Source organism: Hyalella azteca, unplaced genomic scaffold (assembly GCF_000764305.2).
Source record: "Hyalella azteca isolate HAZT.00-mixed unplaced genomic scaffold, Hazt_2.0.2 contig17507, whole genome shotgun sequence".
Lineage (NCBI taxonomy): Eukaryota > Metazoa > Arthropoda > Malacostraca > Amphipoda > Hyalellidae > Hyalella > Hyalella azteca.
This window is the reverse complement of record NW_025947288.1, coordinates 22851-42744: the sequence shown is the minus strand read 5'-3', so window position 1 is coordinate 42744 and position 19894 is coordinate 22851. Positions and strand designations below refer to the sequence as shown.

The 19894-nt window shown below is 37.6% G+C and overlaps 1 protein-coding gene across 1 annotated transcript in view; it reads right to left on the bottom strand.

The window, feature by feature from the left end:
- LOC108672192 (nuclear distribution protein nudE-like 1) overlaps positions 1 to 19894 on the bottom strand; it is a 41561-nt gene that overhangs the window by 6230 nt on the left and 15437 nt on the right. Inside the window, exons 3-6 of the mRNA XM_018159825.2 lie at positions 8391 to 8429; positions 8180 to 8184; positions 7771 to 7934; positions 6079 to 6176 (exon numbers count right to left, since the gene is read on the bottom strand). Coding sequence (XP_018015314.1) covers positions 6079 to 6176; positions 7771 to 7934; positions 8180 to 8184; positions 8391 to 8429 — 306 coding nt within the window. The remainder of the gene's footprint in view (positions 1 to 6078; positions 6177 to 7770; positions 7935 to 8179; positions 8185 to 8390; positions 8430 to 19894) is intronic.

The following is a 19894-nucleotide window of genomic DNA, read 5'->3' as shown; positions in this document are numbered from 1 at the left end:
GAATCCTAATGAAAGCAACAAGCTTAACGAAGGTAGCTAAAAACAAACTGTATCGCTGTGTCATAACGCATATATAATTAATAATTTTCAATACTTGATTAAATGAAAGTTTTCAGGGAATAATAGATTTGTTACAAGGACCGCATGACTGGTCTTGTTATTATTAAAAGCCACACAGATACAAGATTAATTTACAATACAGGAATTTAAATCTTCATGTCCATTTAATGGTAAACTTAAGCAAGGTACTCGTGTGTAAGTGACGTGTGTAATTCTTTAGGCGACTCTAAAAACTATACTTTCATCATACAGCGAAAATATTTTGGTGTTAATAATTTTGAATCACAGAAGACCTAGGCTAATTCATAAAAAGACCTTGGCCAATTCATAAAGAAGACCTTGACCAATTCATACAGAAGACCTTGACCAGTTCATACAGAAGACCTTGGCCAATTCCATTATTCAGCTGATAGCAAAATGAGTATTATGTTATAGAAGAACCTCTAGGGGAGCATGTACGTCAAATATCGATAATTGTGACTGTTCCGGTTTTTAAACTCATTTTAAAGATCCAAGAACTGCGCATTTAAAGAGCCCAAAGCCATGTTTCCGCGTCCATTTATTCGTTCACGACAACCGTCGAAGCGCAAGTACGTCGAAAATTTCAAGCGGCAAAGTTGCGTAGTTAAACTGTTGTGAGTGAAGCTGATGTTATATATCTCTCCTCATCACTGCGAGACGATCTTCAACAACGATGCCGAAGCGAAAACAACATAAAGGCTTCATACTGCTCTCAATGGCAGAGATGAGAAAAAAAAGAAGATACGGTGCCTCCATGCAAAATGTTCTACAGTGAGGCTTTGAAACAGGCCGACTCAACTGGGCCGTCGCTATGCCACCTTCCTGAGCGATGGTGATTCGTCTGCATTCAAGGCTCTGTGACTTGAATGACGGCAAAGGCCCTTTTTATGTCCCCTGTTGTTAAGGAAGATTGCATGAATCACGTCGTTAAGAGGTTGAGATCACGGCACAGAGCTCTGGGGCCATACTTTCAAAATTCGCTAAGTGAACGTAAGTACTTACGCTCTATTTTCTTGTCTATGATTGATGGATTTTGCTTGAAAGGCCGTCAATGATTGGCTGATGAACTTACGATCTCTTAACTTTTTTTTTTAAGTATAGGCCCTGAAGTCTAAGACGAAGGTTGTCACCGCGACGAAGCAAGTCATGATGGGCGCGTATGCTAGAGCAGGTCTGCTGACGAACACAACCATTGATGCTTTGACGAGGTATTTTGAGCGAAACCTCCGGAAGCACGACTCAACTGCTGATTTCGCTACCGTAAGAGCATCAATCCTGGCGTCATATTCTCACTCCAGCAGCACAGACGAAAGTCCTAAGCACATGTCTTGCCCCCTTGCCGCAGACTCCTGGGCCTATACTTTCAGAAAAAGTTAAGTGATCGTAAGTTCATCAGCCAATCATTGACGGCCTTTCAAGAAAAATCCACCAATCATAGATAAGAAACTAAAGCGTAAGTACTTACGTTCACTTAGCCAGTTTTGAAAGTATGGCCCTGGTGTTGGGTACGTCGAGCGGAGGCTGCTGGATAGGACCCAGCTCCACACTCCACGAAGAACCTTTGCCTGGCAAAAATCAGGAAGAGCTTCTTCGTGGAGTGTGGAGCTCCTGAATGGAATCATGCAAGTGTATGTGGACTTGACGAGTGAAGAACTTATGAAGTGCTACCTGAAACAGGGGCTCCAAGGAGAGGCAGCTGCCTTAAACAGGTGCTCCAAGGAGAGGCAGCTGCCTTGCATGTGCTCCAAGGAGAGGCAGCTACCATGGAGGTGCTCCAAGGAGAATTCGCTTCATGGGGATCGTGTCTTATTTGTTGCTCAGGGCAATGTCACAGAGTATAGACCATAACTTCAGATACACGCAGGGAAGCCTCCTTCTAGCTCTTGGAGTGGAATCTACTGCCTGACCGCACTAAACTACCAGGATTCCGAATTAACGACTCATAGCCGAAAGCCAAAGAAGCGCTTGGAGACTTTGTTAAGGGACCTAAAACCCGCCTCCCTTTGAGGAGCTGTCACAAAGTCATTTTTCGACGCACAGGGACGATACTTATATCGTTCGATGCGCAAGAAAACAACCTTTAAGATGAGATAAGAAACAGAAAAACTCAACATTTTCAAATTTTAGCTAGGTCGGTCCCCTTAAGTAAGTTACCCGTGTGTGAGTGACGTGTGTAATTCTTTAGGTGACTCTAAAAACTATACGGCGAAAATATTTTGGTGTTAATAATTCTGAATCAAATCACAGAAGACCTTGGCCAATTCATACAATGAATCCTATTCCATTATTCAGCTGATAGCAAAATGGGCATAAAATTATCGAAGAACCTTTTACAGGAGCATGTACAGTACGTAAAAAATCGATAATTTTGACTGTTCCGGTTTTTAAGCTCATTTTAAAGATCCAAGAAATGCATATTTAAAGAGCCCAAAGCTATGTTTCCGCGTTCATTTATTCGTTCACGACAACCGTCGGAGCGTAAGCACATTGAAAATTTCAAGCGGCAAAGTTGCGTAGTTAAACTGTCGTAAGTGAAGCTGATGTTCTATATCTCTCTTCATCACTGCGAGATCGTGTCTTCTTTGTTACTCAGGGCAATGTCATGGACCATAACTTCAAATACTCGCAGGGAAGCCTCCTTCAAGCTCTTGGAGTGGAATCTACTGCCTGACCACACTAAACTACCAGAATTCCGAACTAACGACTCATAGCCGAAAGCCAAAGAAGCGCTTGGAGACTCGGGCGCTTCATACGGTGCTGGATTGGACTTCCCATATTCCTCTCCCTTCTTGCAATATTTTGCCTTCCTTTATTATTATTCATGCGCTGAACAGGACTACAATGAGTCATAGGGCGCATGACGAAACCCACTTTTAGGAGTATTAGGGTCCGTGGTTGTAGATTACAAAGCCTGGGATCTAGTGCCAAGCCGAGGATAAAACCTATACCTTCAATGATAACAAATTACAGTTTTTGGCTCTCCTGCAAACTTGAAATTTTCTTCTTAAAAATCTCCTACTATGATTTTCATGCTACAGCATTGAGAGATACACCATTCGATTCTTAAAGACCTGATCTAGCGGGCATCGGGTCACTTTTTCTGATTTCTTTTTGTTTGGATTACATATCGATAAATACCAAGATCGAAAAAAAACAGAAAAATCACAAAAATGCGAAAATGATCGCATGATCGCCTTTACGAATCGAATTATATGTCTCTCGATGTTGTATCACGTTAATTGAATGATAGGCTAGATTTTCACAGTACTCTCCTTTTTGCCGTTTTTTATGAATTTTAATTAATTTTTAATTTAACTTTAATTTTTTTCGTCACAGGAACAAAATAGTCTTAGTCTATATGTGTACCAAAAGTAAAAAAGTTTATATGTGTACCAAGTTTCGAAATGATCCGTTCCTAAATAAGGTTTTTTTACGTACATGCTCCCCTTAAAATTAAAGGATAGAAAATAGAGTTAAGAAGAAGACCAAAAACCAGAAATCGAAGAAAATGAAGCTTTGCTAAGCATTATTTTTTGTATCGCCGACTTGACTTAAAATGACAAATAAATCAATAAATTTGCGAGAAATAGGCGAGTGATGATCTTGTTTAGAATATAAACTACGTAAATAAACTAAATATGACTTGACGCAAAATGGCAAATAAATCAATAAATTTGCGAGAAATAGGCGAGTGATGATCTTGTTTAGAATATAAACTAAATAACTCACCCCGACTTTCCTTAGCAGGTCACCAACAATATTAAGAGCGTTGATGCGAGCTGATGGAGTCATGGGAGTATCTCCTGGCTTAGAGTTGTCGCCTACTTCTGCACAATAAATAAACATTATGCAAAATGACTTGCACTGATGGTTGCCGCCACGTACGACAACTTTAAAATGTTCTCTGTTGCGTACGAACGTCCTCAGGTTGCTACACTCAATAGTTTACGTATAATTCAAGTTGAAAGTTATGTTGCCGGAGTGTGACTAACGGCGGTAGAGGGTTAAGAAGCGCCAGAGGTACGACAAGCCAGAAAACCGTTAGTTTGCCAGACTAATCCAGACCTTATGACCACAGCTCTCAAAAAGATATGATTTACTTTGGTTACGATTGGAGTTTTGGTTACAATTTTACCCTTTGATTTTTAAGCATGATTACTAACAAAATATTCGTTTTTCTAAGCATGACTACCAACAAAAACGGCGTCAATTTTCGGTTCTAATCCTGCCAAGAAAACACGTGGCAAAATGAACCCCGTCATCGACATTCCCCTGAACTACAACGATGTTGTCTGACAACCGCCAAGTCCCGCAATTAAAACGCAACAGTGACGCAGTGTGGGCAAAAGTCAGTCGGTGTGGGCGGTGTGCTGCTCTCTTTGACTCGAAAAATCGGAGTCCAAAATTTCGAAATTTTGGGCATTTTGGGTCAATTGCTTGGCATGTGTTAGAGTAGCTGTTTTACCGCAATGCTTATCCGCGTTTGATACAAATTGTGCTTCTATTCTTAACGTATAAATTCTACGTTCGTCTACGAAGTTTTGAACGTTAGTATATGTAAAACGTAAGCAATCACTAAGCATATATGTAACTGACGCAGAAAAAAACAACCGCGAGCAATGCTATTAGAAAATTTTGATGCACAAAATAGTGATAATGCACACAAAACAGTCGCCGTCAGCAGAAACTCAAAGTGCACGGATTAAAATTCAAAATTTTTTACTGCAATGTCAAAATAAAAAGAGAATTATAGAAACATTTCTCGCCCTTGAAATTGAAGAACGTGCAAATGATGTATCTCGAGGCAGCGAATAATTGAGAACAGGAAGCTTGAGATCGGTAGCTGAACATGTTTGAATTTTTGGGCAAACCTGTTTGAATTTTAGAGTAAACCTGTTGAAATTTTTGGTTTAAGAGATAGCGAGATACTTGGTACAGTTAGCCGTGACCCAGCATATGTCAGGTGATGAGATGAATCTTTATGAAAGCAAAAAGCTTAACGAAGGTAGCTAAAAAACAAACTGTATCGCTGTGTCACAACGCATATATAATTAACAATTTTCTATACTTGATTAAATGAAAGTTTTCAGGGAATAATAAATTTGTTACAAGGACCGCATGACTGGTGTTGTTATTATTAAAAGCCACACAGTTACAGGATAAATTTTGCAATACAGGACTTTAAATCTTCATGTCCATTTAATGGTAAACTTAAGGGGACCGACCTAGCTCCGGAGAAACTTCTACAGTTATTATCCGATCATCATGAAACTTCACATACATACGTAAAATGTAAAAATAAGAACATTTTGCTCCTATANGTTTTTGGCTCTCCTGCAAACTTGAAATTTTCTTCTTAAAAATCTCCTACTATGATTTTCATGCTACAGCATTGAGAGATACACCATTCGATTCTTAAAGACCTGATCTAGCGGGCATCGGGTCACTTTTTCTGATTTCTTTTTGTTTGGATTACATATCGATAAATACCAAGATCGAAAAAAAACAGAAAAATCACAAAAATGCGAAAATGATCGCATGATCGCCTTTACGAATCGAATTATATGTCTCTCGATGTTGTATCACGTTAATTGAATGATAGGCTAGATTTTCACAGTACTCTCCTTTTTGCCGTTTTTTATGAATTTTAATTAATTTTTAATTTAACTTTAATTTTTTTCGTCACAGGAACAAAATAGTCTTAGTCTATATGTGTACCAAAAGTAAAAAAGTTTATATGTGTACCAAGTTTCGAAATGATCCGTTCCTAAATAAGGTTTTTTTACGTACATGCTCCCCTTAAAATTAAAGGATAGAAAATAGAGTTAAGAAGAAGACCAAAAACCAGAAATCGAAGAAAATGAAGCTTTGCTAAGCATTATTTCTCGTATCGCCGACTTGACTTAAAATGACAAATAAATGAAAAAACTTGCGATAAATAGGCGAGTGATGTTCTTGTTTAGAATATAAACTACGTAAATAAACTAAATAACTCACCCCGACTTTCCTTAGCAGGTCACCAACAATATTAAGAGCGTTGATGCGAGCTGATGGAGTCATGGGAGTATCTCCTGGCTTAGAGTTGTCGCCTACTTCTGCACAATAAATAAACATTATTGAGAGGTCAGAAGAGACTCTTTAATTAGAGAATGATAGGGCCATACGTGCTTACGTAATGAGAGGCTTACAATGGGGCCAGAAGAGACTCTCTAATTAGAGAACAACGATAGGGCCATAAGAGCTTACTTAATGAGAGGCATCCAATGGGGCCAGAAGAGACTCACTAATTAGAGAACAACGAAAGGGCCATAAGAGACTAGTAATTAATGAGAGACTTACAATGGGTCAGAAGAGACTCTCTAATTAGAGAACAACGATAGAGCCATATGTGCTTAATTAATGAGAGGCATCCAATGGGGCCAGAAGAGACTAATTAGAGAACAACGATAGGGCCATAAGAGCTTACTTAATCAGAGGCTTACAATGGGGCCTGAAGAGACTCTCTAATTAGAGTACAACGATAGGGCCATAGGAGACTAATTAATGAGAGGTATCCAATGGGGCCAGAAGAGACTCTCTAATTAGAGAACAACGATAGGGCCATAAGAGCTTACTTAATGAGAGGCATCCAATGGGGCCAGAAGCGACTCACTAATTAGAGAACAACGATAGGGCCATAGGAGCCTAATTAATTAGAGACATTTAATGCAAGCCTATGATAAAGCCCACAAAAAGATTGTTAAGATGACCGCGTTAAGCTGTGATCAAGCAACCGCATGAATGAAAAATGAGAAAAAAATGCCATATTATTAATAAAACAGGTTTCATAGTACAAGAAAATGAAAAGAAATCATACCTGTTAATCATGAATTAATAGAAGCTCTCATCAAATCGTCACGAATATAGCATTAATTTGCATTAGGATTTAGGAAATAAGATTTTGCACATGCATATCCATAAGGACATTTCTCGTTGCCATTCCACGTCATGATAAATTTAAATCTTAATTTCTTCGGGATTGCTATTTATAATAAATTTCATCTTATATATAACATATTCCCTCAATAATCCTATGTTGATTACACACAATTTCAAACGTAATCAATTACACTATCAACATAATCAACTGGTATTCAACATGAAGTTCATTCGGCTAATAAAGAAGCATAATGGTAATTAAGGTTAAACTACCAAGAATGTAAAACCCTCATCAAGTAATCAGAGAAACATAAATTGGCTCACGTCCAAAATATCGTTGAATTAAACGAATAGGGAATATAGACGAAGATACGATAAACACCAAACACACATAACTATAGAATGTTATAATACATAATAAAAAATAATGCTAATACGAAGGAGTCGCATGTGAATACTGAATAATACAGGTGAATACATAATAAAAAACTACTAATACGAGGCAGGCGCATGTGAATACTGAATAACATAGGGGAATAAATAATACAAATACTAATACGAGGGAAGCACATGTGAATACGGTATAATACACGTGAATAAAAATTACTAACACGACGAAAGCGCATGTGAATAGGTACTGAATAACACAGATGAATACATAAGAAATAATACTAATACGAGGCAGGCGCATGTAAATACTGAATAAATCAATAACACAGGTGAATACATAATAAAAAATACTAATACGAGGCAAGCGCATGTTTCACTCACGGTCGAGATTACAAGGCGCGTCGGAGGCCACGAGTTTATTGCTGTCAATAATATAAGAGTTGCCAACAGCTGCTGTTGATATGCTCTTAACACCGTTGATGTGATGCTGTTGTTGTGGTGCCTCTTGTTGTGGCTGATGTNGACAACTGACTTGATAACCGCTCCTGTAAACGCAAACAATTTATTTTCAACTCAACTCTTGCATTATTATAAATTATATATTAAGCCAAAACCAACGTCAGAAGTCAAGGTGTGACTTCATCACCGACAACTGACTTGATAACCGCTCCTGTAAACGCAAACAATTTATTTTCAACTCAACTCTTGCATTATTATAAATTATATATTAAGCCAAAACCAACGTCAGAAGTCAAGGTGTGACTTCATCACCGACAACTGACTTGATAACCGCTCCTGTAAACGCAAACAGTTTATTTTCAACTCAACTCTTGCATTATTATAAATTATATATTAAGCCAAAACCAACGTCAGAAGTCAACGCGCGACTGCAATGCCGACAACTGACTTGATAACCGCTCCTGCAAACGCAAACAATTTATTTTCAAGTCCTGCATGATTATTATCTATACATTAAGCTTAAACCAACGTCAGAAGTCAACGCGCGACTTCAGCGCCGCCGACTGACTTGATAACCGCTCCTGTAAACGCAAACAGTTTATTTTCAACTCTTCATGATTATTATTTATACATTAAGCTTAAACCAAAGTCAAAGTCAGAAGTTAAGGTGTGACTCCAGCGCCGCCGACTGACTTGATAACAGTTCCTGTGAACACAACATTACTTATTTCCTTTACTCTCAATGGTTATTAAAATATGAATTCCGGTCAATCAAAAGTTGGACGTTATGTGCTAGAGATTGCAGGCGTGTGCCTGCAAAGGAAATTTTTCGACCCAACAGCTGATAAATGAGAATAAAACAAGCCCTTCAATATATCGATGAAAAGTGCAGATATTAAAGTTTTAACGGAAAATGTATCAGAATGGAATAAATGTGGAACAGGTAAATATCCTATTAAATCACGTGAATCACATTAAATATACGAGCACTTGAAAATTCTTACCATTATATTCGAGGCTTCTTTTAAAAAATCTGATTTCAAGAGGTTCAACGGCGTTGTTCAGAAAAAATCTATCCACACCTCACAGCAATGTAGGTTAAAATAATTAAAACTTTCAAAAAAAAGGCAATAATCCTTTCTTATACCAAAAACTTGACCAGATGCTCATTTATTGACCTGGGTGATAAGCAATAGTCTCAGAGGTGTGACCTTACCAGCACAGACAATTTCATTGCAGGCGACTGCATGGAACACCTGGCAGACATCATCATCACTGTTCTTGCAACCAAGAACCAACCATATTCATGATAGTACTTCCGCTCATCTACAATAAGTAATTAAAAAGTGTGGTGTAATTTTATTGACAAATTAGCAGAAAGATCAAATTCTGAATGTGATATCGAATGCAATGACTATGAAAATGAATATTAACAGTGAAGAGAAACCTCAAAAATGTGGCTATTTGAATTTCATACCAAAATAATGTTAAATTAGGTTATAACCGTGCGCGCTTGAAGCCTGGCGGCTGACCGATCAAACTAGTGCATAATTATGGCGTCTATTGTGGATTGCAAGAAGATGAGTAAAAACAAAACAGAGTGAGGCACGTGAGAAGAAAAAAAATCAAGTATTTTCATGATAATTTTGAATTTCACGAATACCAATTTCTACCAAAACCATATTTAAAAATAAGTGCGCGAAGAATTAAACATATTTGCAATATCTTGCTATGTTGCTCACAAAGATGAATTGCAAAAGTTATGTGGTGAAGAGAACATGTTAGTTAGTTCAAGCAAAAAAATGGGAAGAATATAGCCACCCTTTCAAGAGAAAACAAACAGAAAAAGATGTAACTGCAAAAAATTCCGAGTATAAGAAATGAATGTACCTAATGACTCAGAAATGTCTTTATAAATTAATATAATGACTCAGGAAAGTTACTGAAATTCGTGCAGCCAACTCATAAAATATGATAAAGTCAGAAAATATGATAAAGCGTATTGTGAAATCCATTGTGATCTGGATTAGGCATTTGAGGGAAAGATGAAAACGGCATTCAAGATAGTTGCATCGACGGTTATACATACAGTATTCGAATTTGAACAAATAAAAAAAAAAAACTTTTCAGATTTTACCCCATATCTTTTGGAGAATTGCATTTGGTACTATGAAATTTGTACCAAATTGCACGGCCACTACTAATTAAATGCTCAAAAATTGCAAGGCTTGTAACGCTAGTAGTTTTCAGTTGAAAACTAAATTATTCAAAAAAGAAAAACCCCACATGTGCTTAAATAAATATAATGCGTTAGACAAAAATACCACTTTTAAAAACTTCTCCGAGTGCATTTTGTCTTTAAAAAGTAATATAAAACCTTAAGGGATCTTCTTTCTTTATTACCATCCTTCTTTTGTTAAGTATGTTGTGAATTGACTGCTAAAATATCAATTGGTTACATTACAAAACGGACAAAAGTCTATGGGCTCTGTTCATCTTAGTATTTTACACACTTGACTGGGCTTTTGGTAATACCTAATATTTTTGAAGCTGGTTGTCTGCACTTTTGAGTGGTTAATGCCAAAAATAATATCAAATATGAAGTTCTCAAAAATCATGCATACCGAAGCTAAATATGATCTACAAAATTTCATGACTAGAGTGGGTTCTTTTTATACTTACTTTGAGACTATAGAGTAAGTAAATTAAAAAACAGCAAAGTTGAAATTGATGTTAAAAAGTTACAGTTTAGGTTGGTCTAACATAAATAGTTGGTAACGTCTCAGCGAAGTATATTTCTCAGGCAATGATACGACAAAAAGGCCAAAAAGCATCCAAAAATCTAATTGGCTAAAATTTACTGCGGGATCAGTTTCATGTGTAATTCTTATCAAAATCAGTGTATCCCAAGTGCAAAAATCCATTAAAAAAGTATAAAACAAAACTAAAACCTTTCCATTTCAGTGCTTGCACTGACAACTCAACACAAGTTTTGCTCTATTTCAAACAATTACATACAATATTGGTATGTAATTGTATTTATTTATAATTATTGGATTTATTTATTTAGCGCAATAAGGCCAATTAGATAAAAAGTTCGATCAGAACTTCAGCTCAGAATAATCGACGGAGGTCCACAGCAACACCACAATTCCCCGGCATTCAATTAATAGAAACATTAAGAGACAAATTTCAGCAAGATACATTCTGTACACTAATGAGAGAACGAATTGAATGATAATTTTGCCCACATGGCGAAGGCGCGGCACATTCCAGCACATACACTAAAGATAGAGAGAGCAAGCAAGACCAAAAGGTCATCGCAGTCACTCCAGCATTTCCTGTAGCCGACAGCTAAAGGCACATACTATGCCTTATTATACATCCTTCATCTCTGGTGCACGTGCACCTCATGTCAATATTCAACCAATTTTCATTAGTATGCAATATTGCATACATAATATTGTCTACTTTGTTTTGATCAATTAAAATTCTTCAGGGTAAAGAATACTTATCAACTCAAATAGCTTCAGACGCTGGCGCCCCGAAGGAGCTTCACGTTTTTCTCGATGTTTTTCAACGACTTAACAATATTAATACTGGATATCATTGTGTTTTTTCGCCCAAATACTATGTTTAATAAAGAATTTGTTGACTTCGAACATTCCCAGCAGATAGTATAAAATACAGATAATGTTCTCTGAGCAAGTGCTGCTATAAAAACAGAAGATGCAACATAAATTTTTATTATTCATTATAAAAACAGAAGATATAACATAGGAAGCGTCTTTATTGAAACAATGGTGACGGTCCAGAAAATATACACATACACCGCAGTTAACATGATACTTGTTAATGATACTTAACTTGTTAACACGAGCGCTGTTATAACGAGCCGCACGATTGTCGATGTAGCAAAGACTTTATTTTACATTATATTACAAAGCTTTTATATTATATTAAGGTTACAAATTTTACATTATATTATATTATTGAACATATGATACGTGATATCAACGCGACTGCTGTTAACGAGCGCCCCGCACGATTGTCGATGTAGAAAAGACTTTATTTTACATTATATTACAATGCTTTTACTTTATATTAAAGTTACAAATTTTACATTATATTATATTATTTATTATATTTACAAAGTCTATGTAGAGAATGTCAGACCTAAGATGGGAAATAAAAAATATATGTTGCAGTGTCCGCAGCACCTCAATTCATGCAAAAAAATTCAAAGCACTTTTACCGAATATGAGTCATATTATATAAATTGGGATAACCTTGGAACAAATAGACATGTAAATAAAACTACAAGATAAGTAGGCTAATTCAAATGTTGAAAAGGCTGTAGAGCTTCGCCTAAAACTCAGAACGGATAAAAACGTCCCGGACTTGAAATTAAATGTTTTGAAATCAGTCATGATAAGCGATGCCTGAGAGAGGGGCAATAATTAAAGCTAAAAAAAATTGTACTGGTAATACTTATAATTCCATTTCGCATTCCAAAACTATCACCCAAAGCTTTTAAACATAATTAATTACTGGAAACCATAATTTTCAGAAAAAAATATAAATCTCACTTCTACGATTACTAGGGCGAGTGGTCTTGTCAGTTACTGCACTCGGAAATGATAATTGTTTCAGTGAGTGAAATAATATCATCGAAGTCACAATCACGTCATAAGTAAAGAGTTCNATAAAGAGTGCAAAGCAAATAATATTATATTGTAGTATACTCTAATTTTACGGCAAATTAAAATTAGCAAGAATGATTGACTAGCACATTTAACGAAGAGATAGGACCGCACGATCATAAATATAAATAAATCAAAATACGTTTCGCGCGTGAGATCCTAAAATATGAAACTTAAAAAAAGATAAAAAAAAGATGTTTACTAGTAAATGTGTAGGAAAGGAAAAGAACGTCACAAGAAGGAAAAAAATATAACTCAGTACTCACTGCAGTAAGTGACAGAGAGCGCATTTTCTCGTCCACAGAAACGTGAAAACACGGACGGACAGACAGACGGACGGACAGACAGGCGAACAGATAGGCGAACAGACGGACGGACATGGCGAGCACAATAGCGCCTTTTTTCATAATTGAGAAAATGCGCTAAAAATGAAAAAAGGTTCACTAGTAAATGTGTAGAAGTCTTCCACAATAAGGAAAAAAAGAGACTCTGACAGCGAAGATGACAGAAGACTTTCCAGCGTCGTAATGAGCTGCAGTAAAAAGTCTATTTTTCACTGTAGAGATAACCGACGAGTTCCTGCACAGAGATGATCGCCTCCAGCACGAAGACGTCTGCCAATGAGGCAGGCATTGATTGCTGGGACACATCGACGAGTCATGGCCGTAATTTGTCCGCAGCAGATCTTAAGGAATGCTTCAGACCGCCGTAACCAACGAGCAACAATGAAGTTTCAAGTGCTTAATAACTTTGCAATATGAGTGACTTCCCTTTGACGTCCTCTTAATTCGCAAGATAATGTTTTTAATGTAAGACGCTCTTCAGCAAATCTTAAGGAATAATTCAGACTGACGTAACCAACGAGCAACAAAGAAGTTTCTTCAGGTGCTTTATATCTTTGCAATATGAGTGACCTCCCTTTGACGTCCTCTTAATTCGCAAGTTAATGTTTTTAATGTAAGACGCTCCGCAGCGGATTTTACGGAAGGCTTCAGACCGACGTAACCAACTAGCAACAAAGAAGTTTCTTCAGGTGCTTTATAACTTTGCAATATGAGTGATTTTCCTTTGAGGTCTTCTTAATTCGTAAGATAATGTTTTATATTCATTTCCAGTTTTAGAACACATTTGTGCAAGACGCTCTTCCACAGATCTCACGGAATACCTCAGACTGCCATAATCAACGAGCAACAATTAAGTTTATTCAAGTCCTTTATAACTTTTCAATATGAGTGACTTCCCTTTGACGTCCTCTTAATTTGGAAGATAACGTTTTTAATTCGTTTTCAGTTCTAGAACACGTTTGTTGCGCAGAGCGTTCGTTGAAGGCTTACGATCATTTAAACTATAATTTAAGAGCATATTGAACACATGGCTTTGCAGAGAATAAAATTTAGCAGTGACGGCAGACTAAACATCTTTTCTTGAAGAAAATTTGAATTGAGTATGGAAGTTTCATCAATTATTGCAGCCTTATTATATAAGCGATGAGCATATATTCAGTAAAAAAAATACCTTAATTAGGATCATCAATCAAAGCTTGGCTCAATTTTTTCACATTTGCTACATAAATCGCCAAATAATAGGTTACTTTGCCGAGAGAAATAGCGAGACTAGTAACCTAATAATAAATAGGTAATAAGGTTGTTTAGAAGCACCTGTACCTACACTGCCCTACAGTTAAGCCACTATATTACTACCTCAACAATTCTGCCCATGCTGCCTCCACCAAAGAACGATTTGCAGCGATTACATACAACACGAATGCACGCACTCATTTGCGAACAACTAAAACTAAATCATTTCGATCTACACTCAGAAAAATCGAGAAAGTTTGTCCAATAGCGGTGCACTTCTGACCCTTGTGCGAGCCATCTTGGCCAAGTTTTGCCAGGCAAAAGGATGTATAAGAGCTACATGCAGAAAATGTATCTCTATTCGGCCAATTGGAACCATTGGTTTTTAGCGCATTTTCTCATTTATGGAAAAAATGCACTATTGTGCTCGCCATGTCCGTCTGTCTATCTGTCCGTCCGTCCGTCCGTGACCTCAAGTTTTCGTTGACGAGAAAATGCGCTCTCTGTCACTCACTGCAGTGAGTACTGAGTTATATTTTTTTAAGTGTGCAGACGGGTCCGCAATACGGAACAGCACCTTGCCTCACAGGATTTCTTTCAATTAAGTATATGGTAAATACATGGTGGTGGGGAGAGGCAGCTGCTGCTGGAGGTCAGTGCCGATGGAAGCGATGCAATAACTGTAACTCACGATGCTGGGGAGTTGCGACACGCGGTGCTATGAGAAGACGGCGTGCAGGAGAACGCGTCATATTCACTGCACTCGCTGACCTTCACCGCGCAAAAGTTTACCTGCGTGGGCATTGGCATGCCAGACATGCCGACAGCGACTGCGTTGCTAGAGATCCCAGGAATTTTATATTGATTATTTAAGTACCTATATAAACAAACACTCCCCCTCCACTCCAGCTTCAATAAAGCTCCTTCTACAAAATAGAGAAATTTATCTCTAGAAATATAACTAGTGTCATAGATATGACATGTCTAATCCCCTGTTTGAAGAACATGGCTAGCTGCCGAACACTCGAAAGAGCTTCCATGAAGACATATACCTCGCAAAGCTTCAACAATTTCCCTGGATTACGAAACACAGAAACAGATATCGTGTTAATATAAATAAGGCGATACCGCACATCTCGAGTGATGACGTTCACCAACAGAAGCAACACATAGTTCTTAACACAGAGTTCCCCATTCACGGATAGAGTCAGCTCGATCACAAAACATACGGGCACAGCGTCGGAGTTCCTTCACTGCGGAAGTCCGCGCATATACAAGTGCTGCACACAGATGCTTTTAATAAAAGAATAGCGCCTCCTGCTTCTAAATCTACCGAACTAAACTCTTTGAATTTGATACCTTAATATTGCATTCCGTAGCCCAGTCAGTCAATAGAAGCAAAAATTCATAATACGCCAATTTGAGTAAAATTNTCGAAGGCACCAGCATCAACTTATCATGTTTGATTGTAAGCCTCGTCATCTACCAGGCACCTGACGCTGTTTGATCGAAGGCACCAGCATCCATGGTTGAAATAGGTTGACCCTCGAGAAGTTCCGTCTTTCAGTTCAGCTCTCTAGTTACGTCACGCAGATCGAGAGACGTAAACAAACCCCTCATTCCCAGGACGAATTGGTTGACTGGTTTGGACGCATTTCAGTGATTGGTAAAGGCCTGTGACGTCATCGAGATCAGTGACGTCACAGGCGAACCACACACTACATCCGCAAAAATGGGCTTCTGATGGGTCAACCTTATATACTAACTAGTTATGGTAAGCTGGCACCCTCATCAATGCACCAACTTTTATCGTAACCCCCCTGGCATTGGCCATGCAGCCAAGGTTACATATAAACAGGGTGAACCAGAATTAAGTAACCCTTTTAATTTGTTAATAAATAAAATACTAAGAACGTTGTGAAGTTGAAACTTGTTTTATTTAAAAGAAGAACATTTTTATGGTAATATTGTATCATAGTTACGTCATTATCCTGTATAGCTCAAGGTTACATATATAACAGGGGCCATACTTTCAAAAAAAGTTAAGAGATCGTAAGTTCATCAGCCAATCATTGACGACCTTTCAAGCAAAATCCACCAATCATAGACAAGAAAATAGAGCGTAAGTACTTACGTTAACTTAGCGAGTTTTGAAAGTATGGTCCCAGGTCGCCTGCATTATCACAGTGACAAAGAAGGCAGCACATCCGCGGTCAGGTAACGGCGCTACACGCGAGAGAAGCAACAGCTCACACATGCGTGGGCGTTAGGAAGGCCTCAGCTCACAACCGATTACGTCATGTGGGGTGAGCACACATAGCCAAGCCTGTATCCGGCTTGGATCGCAAGTTATCTGGAAGCTGTGATCTGCAGGGCCTATACTTTCAAAAAAAAGTTACGAGATCGTAAGTTCATCAGCCAATCATTGACGGGCTTTCAAGCAAAATCCACCAATCATAGACAAGAAAGTAGAGCGTAAGTACTTACGTTCACTTGGCAAGTTTTGACAAGTGATCTGCAGGACCTATACTTTCAAAAAAAGTTAAGAGATCGTAAGTTCATCAGCCAATCATTGACGGCATTTCAAGCAAAATCCACCAATCATATATAAAAAATAGAGCGTAAGTACTTATAGAGTACTTCACTTAGCGAGTTTTGAAAGTATGGCCCTTGGTGGAAGCTGTAAATTCCTCTAAATGGTATTTGTAATATTTAAAATGATATAAGTATGTGGAATAAAATCAAAGAATTTCTGTTATTCAGGAATGATATCGCTGTAAAGGTCTACCAGAAATTGGTTGATAATTTATAACTCGAGAACTCCGAGAACGCGCGTGCCATGTTATTTGAGCTATAACTTTTTCAAGCCCATTTATATAGTAAAATATATTAAAATAACTATATAAAATTTTTCCAAAAAATTGGAACAAAGCTATTAACATTTCTTTCATAAAACATTCCTCAATAATTGAAGAATTTTGCTCAACTTAAAATACCTCACGCCTGATCACAAGTAAGTCAAGAAACCAGACAAAATAATCCTACTGTTAACGACAGAAAGAAACTCTTGTTCGTAAGCAAATTTTTCAGGCAATTGACCATATTCAGGTAATTTTCAGATTCGGCCTCGGCTCATCACGGCGCGAAACATTCATGTTGCTAAGATCAAAAGAAAATTAGGCTACTTGGAAGAAAGAAGTCGAAAGTGAAGATAAAATATCTTTTTAAAAATACATCCTAAAGTTGAATTACATTGAGGATTCGCTGGTAGCCAAAGCGAAACCCCTATGATGAAGCTATTAACGTGTATCGAGACAAAGCAGGAGGTGCAGTAGTGAAGTGACCAACACCAAGCAGCCAAATCTGCATCAAATGTGTCGGCAATGTGTTTATCTAATGCATTGTTTCCCAGCCTCTTTGTGATCGATACCACATGGGAAGTTCCCTACAGTCGCGACGTACCACGTTATATATGTACCAGCCGTGTAAACTACGAATTTGAATAGTTTAAAATACGGAGGAAAAGCCTTATTAATAATTACATTATTAAAAAGTGTGCCACTTGAATTTAAGAGTGGGCCGCTGTTACAGTTGGGCAACGTACGACTAATGTCGCAAACAGTGGACATATTATCTCGTTTTGGGCAGATAAAATTTTTGCGAAGCTGAAATAGAGTACCGTACTAACGAAATAAATTTGTTCAGGACCCAAAAAGTGTATGCGTACCAAATCGCAACTGTGGATGAAAATGCACTGAAATCATAATTTACGAGAGACAAACTCGAGAATTAATATTAATTAAATTAATAAAAAAATAATATTAATTATTAATTAAATTAATAACGATGAGAAAAGGACGATTTTCGACAAAATGACAAATTGAGTGACGTAAACCTACTAAAAAAACTAAAACCGATACTCGGTAAAAAATCGAGCGAGAGTTATGAACAGAATACGGATCAATTTCGAGAGGAATGCTAAGCACGGGCTTCCCTGCAACCCAATGAATGAAGTACTCGTATGAATGAAGTACTCGAATAGTATAGTAATGCATAATACAATACAGCGACGAGCGACCAACAAAGACTGGCACAGACGGAACATTCATCAGCCACGTTAATACACCAAAATTGCATCATATAATGTACTGCACACAAAAAGCCTGCATAACAAAGACCATCGCAACAAATGGAAGTGAAAGTATTCCACTCAGTTCGCTAGAGATGATAGCTGCTATCGTAACGAAGTCAACAAAAAATATAACTCAGTACTCACAGTAGTGAGTGACAGAGAGCGCATTTTCTCATCGACGAGAATTTGAGGTCACGGACAGACGGACGGACAGACAGACAGACAGCTGTCTCTTATACACATCTCTGTTTGATCACTGTGTTCAAGAATGCATATATCCAGCTAAATAACGAAAGGCATCATGAGCAAAACTTACAAATTNGCCAGCTTGGAGACAAGAGGGTGCCAGCTTGGTGACAAGAGGGTGCCAGCTTGGTGACAAGAGGGTGCCAGCTTGGTGACAAGAGGGTGCCAGCTTGGTGACAAGAGGGTGCCAACTTGGTGACAAGAGGGTGACAAGACACAGCTGTTGTCACGCGTAGATATCAAGTGAGACGAGCGCTGATCAAATTAGTATCAACGCAGCTACTTTAAAATTGAAAGTTTAGAGACGAAATCATAATATCTTATCAGACATGACAGCCTAGACATTTGTTGAGCTTTCTGACGTCTTATCAGTGATGATCCGTTAACGCTTTAGTGATGTGATCTTACGTACTATCGTACTATCAGTGGATACCCGATGATAACAGTGGTGTGTAATCTTGTGCATTATTTGTTATCACTCGTCAAAACAACGGTGACCACTTCATTGTTAAGTCGTCCATCGCACATGTACAAAAGGGCTCTATATACTTCAGGCTTTAAACTTTAAAGGCTGCAACGTTGATGGCAAGTATGTCCAATTTTTCTCCGAGAAAAATTATCATCGAAATTATAATCATATCATTTCGATAATTATCAATTATCGAAAAATTATCATAGATGATTAATTAAATCAATCGTCATTGAAAATGATAATTTTGCATTCAATGCAATATGCAGCACTGAATATATCGGCCGAATGACTGCAGCCATTGTAATTTGCTACACAGCCAATGATAAATAAACCAAAATTAAAGCCCTTCTCATTAATTTTATATAATATTTCTTTACAAAAATAGGAGTAATTACTTCTAAAAATTTGAATAAGTGCACCATATACGACAGTAAACTATACTGTTTCCGGAAAAGATTGTTCGAGTTAGAACACGCATTCTCTGAGCCTTCATCGAAAAAAAAAATAACTCGGTACTCACTGAAGTGAGTGACGAGAGAGCGCATTTTCTCAGAGAGCGCAAAACGTAAAGTCACAGATAGACAGACGGACGGACATTACGAGCACAATAGCGCCTTTTTTCCGTAAATGAGAAAATGCGTTAAAAAGAATTTAGGCACAAATGAGCCATAAATTGGTACGCACTGAAACTGTAAATTTTGCTTCGAGTACTTCCCTACTCTCCATCTATTAGGGCACAAATCATTGTAACATTTTAAATATCTATAATGTGGCACCCGACACCAAGTTATTTGTATAAGCGATTACATGAACATAATCTGATTTGAGTTACTTTCACAACCAGACATGTTATTTATTACTTAATTGGAACAACGAGAAAAACATTCTCTATACTTTATGTATTCCACTTTAAAAG